The sequence below is a fragment of the Papaver somniferum genome, chromosome 10 (genome assembly GCF_003573695.1).
Source record: "Papaver somniferum cultivar HN1 chromosome 10, ASM357369v1, whole genome shotgun sequence".
NCBI classification, from domain to species: Eukaryota; Viridiplantae; Streptophyta; class Magnoliopsida; order Ranunculales; family Papaveraceae; genus Papaver; species Papaver somniferum.
The window spans coordinates 137945892-137959684 of NC_039367.1; the positions used below are offsets into that span (position 1 = coordinate 137945892).

The window sequence follows — 13793 nt, forward strand, 5'->3', positions numbered from 1 at the left end:
GTATGACCACAATACATTAGGAATTTACTCACACCATCCTTTGTGGTGTCCCTCCAATTTCTTCTGTAGTGTGTATGATATCGTCTTGTTCGTGGCCTCTGCCTGTCCATTTCTCTAAGGGTACAGTGGAGTTGATTTTCCACTTTGAATTTTGAAGGCATTGAATAACATTCTCACATTTTCTCCTTCGAACTGCTTTCCATTGTCTGAAACTATCAACACGGGTATCCCAAATCTGCATATGATGTGCTCAAGGATGAATTCGTATACATCACCATCTCGGGTGTGCTGCAAAGCTTTGGCTTCAACCCACTTCATGAAATAATCGGTGGCTACTATTATATATCTACTTTGCTTGGTTCCTGTCACAAACGGTCCCACTATGTCTATCCCCCACATGGCGAAGGGCCAAACACTCAATACTGAGTTTAAGCTTGTGGAAGGTGCGTGCACTATTCTCCCATATCTTTGGCATGCTTCACATCTCGTGGAAATGTCTTTCACGTCTCTGTGCATATATGGCCAAAAATATCCTTGTGTTCTGGTTTTTAGAGCTAGGGATCTAGTCCCGCTCTGATTTCCGGCGTCTCCATAATGGATCGACTTCATAATTTCTATTCCTTCCTTTTGTAATAAGCATCTCATTAATGGGCCTAGATACGACCTTCTGTATAGGATTCCTTCTCGCACCTCGTAATGTGTGTATCTGCTTCTAATTTTATTTTCCTCTTGTCTGTCTGGCGGAAGGTCTCCTTTCATAAGATAATTATAGATAGGTGTTCTCCAGTCATCTTTGCTCGTTTGGGTGCTTTCTTCCTCTATGGTCATCCCCTTAGGCTCTCTTTCTTCCCTTCTTACAGACGGTTGCATCAATCGCTCAATACGGATATGGTCCATTTTTGGATCCTCAATCATGGACGTTATGAAGGCAAGGGAATCTGCGTGCCTGTTATTGTCCCTGTCTATGTTCCTCCAGATGATGTTTTGTATCTTCGCGGAGTATTCTTTTACCAATTGCAAGTACCTTTGTATCACAGGATCAGCCGCATTGTATCTTCCTTCAATCTGGAGAACTACCAATTGCGAGTCGCTGGTAATTCTCACTTCGCACAATTTCATTTCTATTGCAATCCTCAAAGCTTGCATTACTTCTTCATACTCGGTTTCGTTGTTTGTTGCTTTGTACTCTAGCCGAAAACAGAATACCAACCTGATCCCCGTGAGTGAAGTGAATACTATTCCTTGCCCCCCTCCACAACTATTCGAGGATCCGTCTACAAAGATATCCCATCTTATTGGATTGCACTCTCGCAATAAGTCTTTAGGGTCTGGTCGGCTTTCATCAATATCCATCATTTCTTCTACTCCTTCGTCCTCTTCTGAGGGGAATTCCACGAGGAACACTGCAACAATATGCGACTTCGTCAAAGTTTGCACCTCATATTTTAATCCAAAGAGATCAATCTGCATATTCCATCTCTCGACTCTTCCCGTCCTTTTTGAATTCTTCAGAACGGAATCTATCGGAATCCTTTTCAGGACTTTGATATTGTGGTATTGGAAATAAATCCTTAGCTTCTGTGATGCGTACACCAATGCCAATATCAATTTTTCAATCTTTGGGTAATTCGTTTCAGCAGAATTGAAGGTTTTGCTGACATAGAATATAGGCTTTTCGACCCCTTCATCTGTGCGAAGTAGAACTGTGCTAAGATCATTTTTTGTTACTGCGAGACAGATAAGTAACTCCTCCCCAGGTTTTGGCTTCTGCAGAATTGATAATTTTATGAGGTACTCCTTGATACCCTTTAGAGCTTCCTCACATTCTTGAGTCCACGCAAACTTTGCCCCTTTCTTCAAGATATCAAAAAAATGCTTGCATTTGTCCGAGGACCTTGATATGAATCGCCCCAATGTGGCTAACTGCCCATTTAATTTTTGAACATCTTTTATTGTGGCTGGAGATGGCATATCCAATATGGCATGCACCTTTGCTGGATCTACCTCTATGCCTTTTCGCGAAACAATGTGTCTCAAGAACTTCCCCGATTCGGCCCAAAAAATGCATTTTAAGGGATTTATCTTCATTTTGTATTTTCTCATTTGCTCGAAGATCTCCCTTAAATCATCCACATCGTCTCCAGTATCCTTTGTTTTCACCAACATATCATCCACGTAAACTTCCAACGTTGTGTGCACCCATTTCGCAAAAAAATTCTCTACCATCCGTTGGTAAGTAGCACCCGCATTCTTCAACCCAAAGGGCATATGTGTGTAACAGTATAACCCTCGGGTAGCAAAGAAAGCCATATGCTCCTGATCATCTTCGTCCAAAGGTATTTGATTGTACCCACAATATCCATCCATGCATGTCAGCCTTTTGAACCCTGTCGCTGACTCTACCATTTGAGGAATATTTGGTAGTGGAAAGCTATCCTTTGGACATGCAGTATTGAGATCACTAAAATCAATACATATTCTTATTCTGTTGTTCTTCTTAGGAAATATCACCATGTTGCCAATCCATTCTGGGTACTTCGCCGGTCTTATTATTCCCGAATTCATCATCTTTTGGAGTTCCTTGTCAATCTGCTCGTGGTAAGCCGTGGATATCTTCCTTATTCGTTGTCTTATTGGTTTAACGTTCGGGTTCAGTTTCAGTTTGTGACATGCAACTTGTGGATCGATTCCTAGCATTTCATCCATGCTCCAAGCAGAGACACCGCAATATTTTCTTAATAACTCGATCAGCCTTGCCTCTTCTTGTTCCTCCATCTTTGTCCCGATTCTCACGATTTTAGGGTCTTCGTTCGTCCCTAAGTTGATATCCTTTGTTGGTTCTACCGCTGCGAAATTCATGAAGGGTTCTCCCAAGGGAGTTGGTTCCTTTATTGGTCGGATTGGCTCGCCTTCCTTTTCTGGGATCTCATTGGGGATTGCCCACCCATCTTTAGCCTTTGTCATGTATACCATCAATTCCTTTTCCTTCTTCGACTCCATCTTGATATTCTTTCTTTCCTTCCTTCTTCTTAATATTTCCTCATAGTTATCAATGTCCTTTTCGCCGCAGTCCTTCGTGTCTCCCCAATTCCCTCTTATTTCGCCAATTCCGCTTGGCATGGGGAATCTTATCGCCTGATGATAAGTGGATGCTACCCCTTTAATTCCGTGGATGCATGGCCTGCCCATTAGAGCATTGTATGGTGATTCCAAATCTACCACATAGACAATTACATTCGTTTCTATTTCTCCCGCGAAAATCATCATATTTATTTTGCCTTTTGGCTTTGTAGCCACTCCATTTAACCCATATAGAGTGTAGGTTGAAGGCATCATGTCATCATCCTAATACCCTAGAGATTTGAATGTATGATAGAAAATAATATCTACCGAACTTCCCATATCTACCAAGACTTTGTACATGGCCCAGATCTTCCCTTTATCACTTCGATACTCTTTTCCTCGCGATGGATCGCCAATTTCCAAGGTAATGACTAGCGAGTGGGTATGCAGAATTTCTTCCTCCAGTAGATCCTCCACTGAAAATGATATTTCCTTCTTCTGCCATTCCTCCAGGAATTCCCTCGTCATCATAGGGATTATTTCGTTTCCTTTATAATCCCTTTTATATACTCTCGAGAGCACATTGTCGTAAAAGTGCTGGAAATATCTCTCCGAGTGTGCTATGAAATCGCAGCTTAGTCTTCCTTCTCTCTGGCTAATTTCGATCATTAGCTCGTTTGCCTGATTCCCATGACGATTGTAGAGTCACTACACCAATTCCAGGATTTTGTCACGGGCTATACTTGTTACTGATTGAATTTGTAATGGTTATTACTGTACTAAATAGGTCGTTATTAATAATTGTGATGATGTTTTGTAACAGTTTTATCTGTGACAATATCCAGATACAGTCACACTTAAAAACCGTCCATAATTAATATTCACAATTGAACTAATTTTATGATTGCGAAACGTGTTAGTCTTGCCACGGTTGTTCTAACAATTATAAGTGTTACTCAATATTTGCAACAAACAAGCGGGGGACACGTGCAGTCCTTCAGTTACGACTATTGTAACAGTTAAATTGTTACTCTTATTTGCAACAACTCTGAGATGACGACACGTGTTGCTTTTACTCAACATTGTTGTTACAGTTATAACCGTGACAAAAATTTAATTACAATTAAAAAAATAGGCAGCACAGGTCATTCTCATGGACCTGGGATCTTAGTGTACAGGCCTGCGATACAGGTCATCATGGATCTCAGTTTACAGGCTTGCGACACAAGTAAATTTAAACCTGAAACATAATTGCAATCTGATCTTTCTGATACACAATTTACAATTAAGGGAAAACATAAATCATAAGCAGCCCAGGTCATTCTCCTATGTCCATCTGAAGCAGCAAAAAAAAAACTATAAATCAGAATCAAGAATAAACGCTAAAATAAGTCATAGTGATGCTTCACTCCTAATATTAAAGCCTCTTACAAACACAAACCACTAACACAGGAAACTAATCTGAAGTGAATGTACCTTTACAAAACAGTTTGAAGTGAATAAGCTCAACAAGATTATGCGCTCCATATTCTTGAGATATTAATACTACATAAAACAGTTTGAGAGCTTAGTTCACATAACAATTTAACAACACCCACAAGAATAAAAAGAAAACAAAATAAAGATCTTTCTGACATGATAATTCTACAATTTTAAGCATCCACAAAATGTTTACCTTAGCAAAAGGAAGAGATGAGTAATTAGGGCCTCTTAGACTCAAATTCAGCACTTCCATCTTGGTTGAAATGGCATACTTGAACATGTCAAGGAACCCCGATGAACAAGATACATGCAATAGACAGAATGCATACTTCTCATAATCTTGCAGTTGCACACAATAATAACATTTGAAAGCAATGATATATTATACATACTTATCATATTGGCTCTATCAATCTATTTTCTATGAACAAAAGATAATTATTTCTAATAGAGTGGGTAATCTATAACCAAGTAATCTGCAATTATTACCTTGACATGAACAAACACAGCAGGTTGGTCCCATTCACTGGAAAAAAATCACAAGAAAGCAATACGTAAGAAATCTTTAACATCAAGAATAAAAAAGCATAGCAAAATCAAATTATTCTCACAAACGATATAAATTTTGTAGATGAGCATTGACTGGGATCACTTTATCTAATATTTCTTAGTCCCAATCAGACTCACATAACTAAAAGAGTCAATAAGTAAGTTTTCATACATGTGATGGTTTAAGTCGTCAAATCTTAGCTGAAAGCACGTGCCAAGCTATACATTTGCACATGTATATTGCACAAGTACAGAAATCATATGGTTTTCTAACATAAGGATGTGATCCCATAGAGTACCCAAACTTTACCTGCTAATGTTCAAGAAAATGAAATAGTAAGTCCGTCAATACAAAATCAAAATCTACACCTACAATCAAATCTCACCTAATACTGATCAACATTAGCAATTTCTCAACCAGCTTCGTGTACCTTCTATCAATAGCCACATCCCACATATCATTACCCATATGCTTGGCTGGAAAAAATAAATTACTAAATGAAATGAATAAATGAAGTATAAATCATATTTACAAAAAAAAACTGAAACTAATAAAATAAGGGATTTCACTTCACCATAGAGAAATCCACCGATAATACTACTGATGATGAAATAAAAGGGGATTAAAAACGTCTTCACTGTTGATATATGTGTTACTCTTCTTTACTGATGAGGAAACAAAATGGGTTTCCATCTTTTTTCTACTATTACAAGACGAAATACAAAAAGGTACAGTTTAAGATTCAAGAAAAATATGGCTCATAGTTGAGATTAAAGAAAGAAAATACTTATAGATCGAAGAAATTAGTTACAGATTGAAGTAAATGATGCAAAGATTGAGATCGAATCATGGTGGGAAAAATGACTTGTGAGAGAAAACGCTGGGTTTTGGTATGTTCTCTGAAAAATGAAACATGAATTAATAATGAAAAACGATGAGGATATAGCTGATAAGAACGAGGTAGGATGTTCATCTCCGGCCGTCTATATAGAAGACTAAATTTGATCTCTATCCGTCCATATAAAAGACTAAATCTTATCTCTAAGTACAAAGTAGCTGGCAAACGGGAGGGTCGGGATGGCTTGTTACGGGTTAAACGGGAACGGATTAACACGGGCCAAAGTTTGTGGGTTGTTATTCTTCACGGGTAGTCATTTCTTTAACCCGCGCCCGTAGCGAGTAAAGCTTGCGGGCTTACGGGTTAGCCCGGCTTGATTAATTAAAAATAAAATTAAAATTTAATTAAGTTAATTTGTGATCCTAAGGTCAATAGCCAGCCATCATCTTCATCAGATGAAGACAAAAATTATCAAACCCTAACATCTCAATTCTCCTAGTTCTTTGATTAACATCCATAGAACTTCAGTTTCTCCATTGTTCTCCTCTCTTTCTCGGAAATCTTCATAATCAGATCAAGTGATTAAACAAAAATATCAAAAAACTAACACAATCCAAGAATCAAATACCAAAAGACAGACATAACCGAGATGAAAAAGCGGGGGTCTAACAACACCACCCAATATTTCGCTTAGTAATATGTATGGAGTAATTCCGAAATACTTTGCTAGAGAATCAACTAGACAGTCAGACTCAATCTAGATAAAAGTATCTCAAACAATTAATATCTCTCTCTCTTGTTTTTGATATTACTCAAGCTAATAGAAATCAGCGAGTTCTAATCAAACACAAGGAATACTTGGACGGTACCAAAGACCAATGTCCAAGGATCAATCAATATCAATCAGCAACCAAAGGTTGGATTTCCAATTGATGATCTTTAACGCACAACATGTATTATTTCAATTATATAAAAAATATAATGCGAAAAATAAATAACACAGATACCAGAAATTTTGTTAACGAGGAAACCGCAAATGCAGAAAAACTCCGGGACGTAGTCGAGATTGAATACACACTGTATTAAGACGTTACAGACACTATCCTACTCCAATCTAACTTCGGACTTAACTATAGTTGAACCCCAATCAGTCTCCCACCGATCCAAGGTACAGTTGTACTCCCTACGCCTCTGATCTCAGCAGGACACTGCGCACTTGATTCTCTTAGCTGATCTCACCCACAACCAAGAGTTGTTGCAACCCAAAATTGCAGACTTGATAATAAGCAAATCTGTCACACACAGAAAAGTCTACCAAAGGATAAATATTTCTCCCACAGAAGAACCCTAGGTTTTCGTTCCGTCTTATGATATGAAATCAAGGTGAACAGGAACCAATTGATAATAATCCGGTCTTATATTCCCGAATAACATCCTAGATTAATCAATCACCTCACAACAGTCTTACTTGTATAAACAAGAGGACGTCGAGGAATCACAAACAGTGAACTGGATCAGAAATATATCAGTTTTCAACATCCGGGTTCAAATATTACTAGAGTTAGACCTGAGTCTCTTGTTAGGATGAACTGGATCAGAAATATATCCTTTTTCAACATCTCAGGTTCAAAAATTACTATAGTTAAACCTGAGTCTCTCGTTCGGATGAACTGGATCGGAAATATATCAGTTTTCAACATCCCATATTAAAATATTACTATAGTTAGACCTGAGTCTCTCATTAGGATGAACTGGATCAGAAATATATCATTTTTCAACGTCCCGGGTTCAAATATTACTAGAGTTAGACCTAAGTCTCTCGTTAGGATGAACTGGATCGGAAATATATCAGTTTTCCACATCCCCGGGTTCCATCTTTACTAGAGTTAGCCCTGAGTCTCTCGTTCGGATGAACTGGACCGGAAATATATCAGTTTCCAACATCCCGGGTTCAAAGATTACTAGATTTAGACCTGAGTCTCTCGTTCGGATGAACTGGATCAGAAATATATCAGTTTTCAACAACCCGGGTTCAAATATTACTAGAGTTAGACCTAAGTCTCTCGTTCGGATGAACTGGACCGGAAATATATCAGTTTTCAATATCCCTGGTTCAAAGATTACTAGATTTAGACCTGAGTCTCTCGTTCGGATGAACTGGATCAGAAATATATCAGTTTTCAACATCTCGGGTTCAAATATCACTAGAGTTAGACCTGAGTCTCTCGTTCGGATGAACTGGATCGGAAATATGTCAGTTTTCAACATCCTGGGTTCAAATATTACTAGAGTTAGACCTGAACCTCTCATTAGGATAAACTGGATCAGAAATATATCTGTTTTCAACATCTCGGGTTCAAATATGACTAGAGTTAGACATGAGTCTCTCGTTCGGATGAACTGGATCAAAAATATATATCAGTTTTCAACACCCAGGTTCAAATATTACTAAAGTTAGACTTGAGTCTCTCATTAGGATGAACTGGATCAGAAATATATCAGTTTTCAACATCCCGAGTTCAAATATTACTAGAGTTAGACCTGAGTCTCTCGTTCGGATGAACTAGATCGGAAATATATCAGTTATTAACATCCCAGGTTCAAATATTACTAGAGTTAGACTTGAGTCTCTCATTAAGATAAACTAGATCAGAAATATATCAGTTTTCAACATCCCGGGTTCAAATATTACTAGAGTTAGACCTAAGTCTCTCATTACGACGAACTGGATCAGAAATATATCAGTTTTCAACATCCCGGGTTCAAATATTACTAGAGTTAGACCTGAGTCTCTCGTTCGGATGAATTGGATCGGAAATATATCAGTTTTCAATATCCCAGGTTCAAATATTAGTAGAGTTAGACCTGAGTCTATCATTAGGATGAACTGGATCGGAAATATATCAGTTTTCAACATCTCGGGTTCAAATATCACTAGAGTTAGACCTGAGTCTCTCGTTCAGATGAACTGGATAAGAAATATATCAGTTTTCAACATTCCGGGTTCAAATATTACTTGAGTTAGACCCGAGTCTCTCGTTCGGATGAACTGGATCAGAAATATATCATTTTTCAACATCCCGGGTTCAAATTTTACTAGAGTTAGACCTGAGTCTCTCATTAGGATGAACTGGATCAAAACTATATCAGTTTTTAACATCCCAGGTTCAAATATTACTTGAGTTAGATACGAGTCTCTCGTTCGGATGAACTGGATCAGAAATATATCAGTTTTCAACATCCCGGGTTCAAATATTACTAGAGTTAGACCTGAGTCTCTCGTTCAGATGAACTGGAACGGAAATATATCATTTTCTAACATTCCAGGTTCAAAGATTACTAGATTTAGACCTGAGTCTCTCGTTCGGATGAACTGGATCAGAAATATATCAGTTTTCAACATCCCAGGTTCAAATATTACTAGTGTTAGACCTGAGTCTCTCGTTCGGATGAACTGGACCGAAAATATATCAGTTTTCAACATCCCGGGTTCAAATATTACTTGAGTTAGACCCGAGTCTCTCGTTCGGATGAACTGGATCAGAAATACATCATTTGTCAACATCCCGGGTTCGAATATTACTAGAGTTAGACCTGAATCTCTCGTTCGGGATGAACTGGATCGGAAATATATCTGTTTTCAACACCCAAGGTTCAAATATTACTAGAGTTAGACCTGAGTCTCTCATTCGGATGAAGTGGATCAGAAATATATCAGTTTTCAACATCACGGGTTCAAATATTACTAGAATTGGACCTGAGTCTCTCGTTCGGAAGAACTGGAGTGGAAATATATCAGTTTCCAACATACCAGGTTCAAATATTACTAGTGTTAGACTTGAGTCTCTCATTAGGATGAAGTGGATCAGAAATATATCAGTTTTCAACATCCCGAGTTCAAATATTACTAGAGTTACACCCGAGTCTCTCGTTCGGATGAACTGGATCGGAAATATATCAGTTTTCAAAATCCCGGGTTCAAATATTACTAGAGTTAGACCTGAGTCTCTCATTAGGATGAACTGGATCAAAACTATATCAGTTTTCAACATCCCAGGTTCAAATATTACTAGAGTTAGACTTGAGTCTCTCGTTCGGATGAACTGGATCAGAAATATATCAGTTTTCAACATCACCGGTTCTAAGATTTCTAGAGTTACACTCGAGTCTCTCGTTCGGATGAAATGGATCAGAAATATATCAGTTTTCAACATCCCGGATTCAAATATTAGTAGAGTTAGACCTGAGTCTCTCATTAGGATGAACTGGATCGGAAATATATCAGTTTTCAACATCCCAGGTTCAAATATTACTAGAGTTAAACCTGAGTCTCTCATTAGGATGAATTGGATCATAAATATATCAGTTCTCAACATCCCGGGTTCAAATATTACTTGAGTTAGACCTGAGCCTCTCGTTCGGGTGAACTGGATCGGAAATATATCAGTTTTCAACATCCCATATTAAAATATTACTATAGTTAGACCTGAGTCTCTCATTAGGATGAACTGGATCAGAAATATATCAGTTTTCAACATCGCCGGTTCTAATATTACTTGAGTTACACCCGAGTCTCTGGTTCGGATGAAATGGATCAGAAATATATCAGTTTTCAACATCCCGGATTCAAATATTAGTAGAGTTAGACCTGAGTCTCTCATTAGGATGAACTGGATCGGAAATATATCAGTTTTCAACATCCCAGTTTCAAATATTACTATAGTTAGACCTGAGTCTCTCCTTAGGATGAACTGGATCGGAAATATATCAGTTTTCAACATCTCGGGTTCAAATATCACTAGAGTTAGACCTGAGTCTCTCGTTCAGATGAACTGGATAAGAAATATATCAGTTTTCAACATCCCGGGTTCAAATATTACTTGAGTTAGACCCGAGTCTCTCGTTCGGATGAACTGGATCAGAAATATATCATTTTTCAACATACCGGGTTCAAATATTACTAGAGTTAGACCTGAGTCTCTCATTAGGATGAACTGGATCAAAACTATATCAGTTTTTAACATCCCAGGTTCAAATATTACTAGAGTTAGATACGAGTCTCTCGTTCGGATGAACTGGTTCAGAAATATATCAGTTTTCAACATCCCGGGTTCAAATTACTAGAGTTAGACCTGATTCTCTCGTTCAGATCAACTGGACCGAAAATATATCATTTTCCAACATCCCAGGTTCAAAGATTACTAGATTTAGACCTGAGTCTCTCGTTCGGATGAACTAGATCAGAAATATATCAGTTTTTAACATCCCGGGTTCAAATATTACTAGAGTTAGACCCGAGTCTCTCTTTCGGATGAACTGGACCGGAAATATATCAGTTTTCAACTTCCCGGGTTCAAAGATTACTAGATTTATACCTGAGTCTCTCGTTCGGATGAACTGGATCAAAAATATATCAGTTTTCAACATCTCGGGTTCAAATATTACTAGAGTTAGACCTGAGTCTCTCGTTCGGATGAACTGGATCAGAAATATATCAGTTTTCAACATCCCGGGTTCAAATATTACTAGATTTAGACCTGAACCTCTCATTAGGATGAACTGGATCAGAAATGTATCAGTTTTCAACATCTCGGGTTCAAATATGACTAGAGTTAGACCTGAGTCTCTCGTTCAGATGAACTGGATCGAAAATATATCAGTTTTCAACATCCCCAGTTCAAATATTACTAGGGTTAGACCTGAGTCTCTCGTTCGGATGAACTGGATCGAAAATATATCATTTATTAACATCCCAGGTTCAAATATTACTAGAGTTAGACTTGAGTCTCTCATTAAGATAAACTAGATCAGAAATATATCAGTTTTCAACATCCCGGGTTCAAATATTACTAGAGTTAGACCTAAGTCTCTCATTACGATGAACTGGATCAGAAATATATCAGTTTTCAACATCCCGGGTTCAAATATTACTAGAGTTAGACCTGAGTCTCTCGTTCGGATGAATTGGATCGGAAATATATCTGTTTTCAATATCCCAGGTTCAAATATTAGTAGAGTTAGACCTGAGTCTCTCATTAGGATGAACTGGATCGGAAATATATCAGTTTTCAACATCTCGGGTTCAAATATCACTAGAGTTAGACCTGGGTCTCTCGTTCAGATGAACTGGATAAGAAATATATCAGTTTTCAACATCCCGGGTTCAAATATTACTTGAGTTAGACCCGAGTCTCTCGTTCGGATGAACTGGATCAGAAATATATCATTTTTCAACATCCCGGGTTCAAATATTATTAGAGTTAGACCTGAGTCTCTCATTAGGATGAACTGGATAAAACTATATCAATTTTTAACATCACAGGTTCAAATATTACTAGAGTTAGATACGAGTCTCTCGTTCGGATGAACTTGATCAGAAATATATCAGTTTTCAACATCCCGGGTTCAAATATTACTAGAGTTAGACCTGAGTCTCTCGTTCAGATGAACTGGAACGGAAATATATCATTTTCTAACATCCCAGGTTCAAAGATTACTAGATTTAGACCTGAGTCTCTCGTTCGGATGAACTGGATCAGAAATATATCAGTTTTCAACATCCCAGGTTCAAATATTACTAGTGTTAGACCTGAGTCTCTCGTTCGGATGAACTGGACCGGAAATATATCAGTTTACAACATCCCGGGTTCAAATATTACTTGAGTTAGACCCGAGTCTCTCGTTCGGATGAACTGGATCAGAAATACATCATTTGTCAACATCCCGGGTTCGAATATTACTAGAGTTAGACCTGAATCTCTCGTTCGGGATGAACTGGATCGGAAATATATCTGTTTTCAACACCCAAGGTTCATATATTACTAGAGTTAGACCTGAGTCTCTCATTCGGATGAAGTGGATCAGAAATATATCAGTTTTCAACATCACGGGTTCAAATATTACTAGAGTTGGACCTGAGTCTCTCGTTCGGAAGAACTGGAGTGGAAATATATCAGTTTCCAACATACCAGGTTCAAATATTACTAGTGTTAGACTTGAGTCTCTCATTAGGATGAAGTGGATCAGAAATATATCAGTTTTCAACATCCCGAGTTCAAATATTACTAGAGTTACACCCGAGTCTCTCGTTCGGATGAACTGGATCAGAAATACATCATTTGTCAACATCCCGGGTTCGAATATTACTAGAGTTAGACCTGAATCTCTCGTTCGGGATGAACTGGATCGGAAATATATCTGTTTTCAACACCCAAGGTTCATATATTACTAGAGTTAGACCTGAGTCTCTCATTCGGATGAAGTGGATCAGAAATATATCAGTTTTCAACATCACGGGTTCAAATATTACTAGAGTTAGACCTGAGTCTCTCATTAGGATGAACTGGATCAAAACTATATCAGTTTTCAACATCCCAGGTTCAAATATTACTAGAGTTAGACTTGAGTCTCTCGTTCGGATGAACTGGATCAGAAATATATCAGTTTTCAACATCACCGGTTCTAAGATTTCTAGAGTTACACTCGAGTCTCTCGTTCGGATGAAATGGATCAGAAATATATCAGTTTTCAACATCCCGGATTCAAATATTAGTAGAGTTAGACCTGAGTCTCTCATTAGGATGAACTGGATCGGAAATATATCAGTTTTCAACATCCCAGGTTCAAATATTACTAGAGTTAAACCTGAGTCTCTCATTAGGATGAATTGGATCATAAATATATCAGTTCTCAACATCCCGGGTTCAAATATTACTTGAGTTAGACCTGAGCCTCTCGTTCGGGTGAACTGGATCGGAAATATATCAGTTTTCAACATCCCATATTAAAATATTACTATAGTTAGACCTGAGTCTCTCATTAGGATGAACTGGATCAGAAATATATCAGTTTTCAACATCG

The 13793-nt window shown here is 37.9% G+C and overlaps 1 protein-coding gene and 1 long non-coding RNA gene across 4 annotated transcripts; both read right to left on the reverse strand.

The window, feature by feature from the left end:
- Nucleotides 1-114: 114 nt before the first annotated feature.
- Nucleotides 115-2775, reverse strand: LOC113316297. Its single transcript, XM_026564509.1, has one exon. It carries the CDS (start codon nucleotides 2773-2775, stop codon nucleotides 115-117), a length of 2661 nt encoding a protein of 886 aa, XP_026420294.1.
- A 1521-nt stretch (nucleotides 2776-4296) lies between these two features.
- Nucleotides 4297-6025, reverse strand: LOC113315118. Of its 3 annotated transcripts, none has more exons than XR_003342754.1 (7): nucleotides 5670-6025; nucleotides 5481-5571; nucleotides 5267-5404; nucleotides 5035-5071; nucleotides 4739-4816; nucleotides 4540-4608; nucleotides 4297-4399 (listed from the first exon to the last, which is right to left on the reverse strand). It is a non-coding gene; the product is annotated as an uncharacterized LOC113315118 (long non-coding RNA). The 3 variants fall into 3 exon arrangements; XR_003342753.1 differs by having other exon boundaries at nucleotides 5267-5407; XR_003342752.1 differs by lacking the exons at nucleotides 5035-5071; nucleotides 5267-5404; nucleotides 5481-5571; nucleotides 5670-6025 and having other exon boundaries at nucleotides 4739-5028.
- Between the last annotated feature and the right edge of the window lie 7768 nt (nucleotides 6026-13793).

Coding starts and splice junctions, on each gene's coding strand:
- LOC113316297 (XM_026564509.1), bottom strand. CDS start 2,775: ATGGAGGAACAAGAAGAGGCAAGGCTGATCGAGTTATTAAGAAAATAT.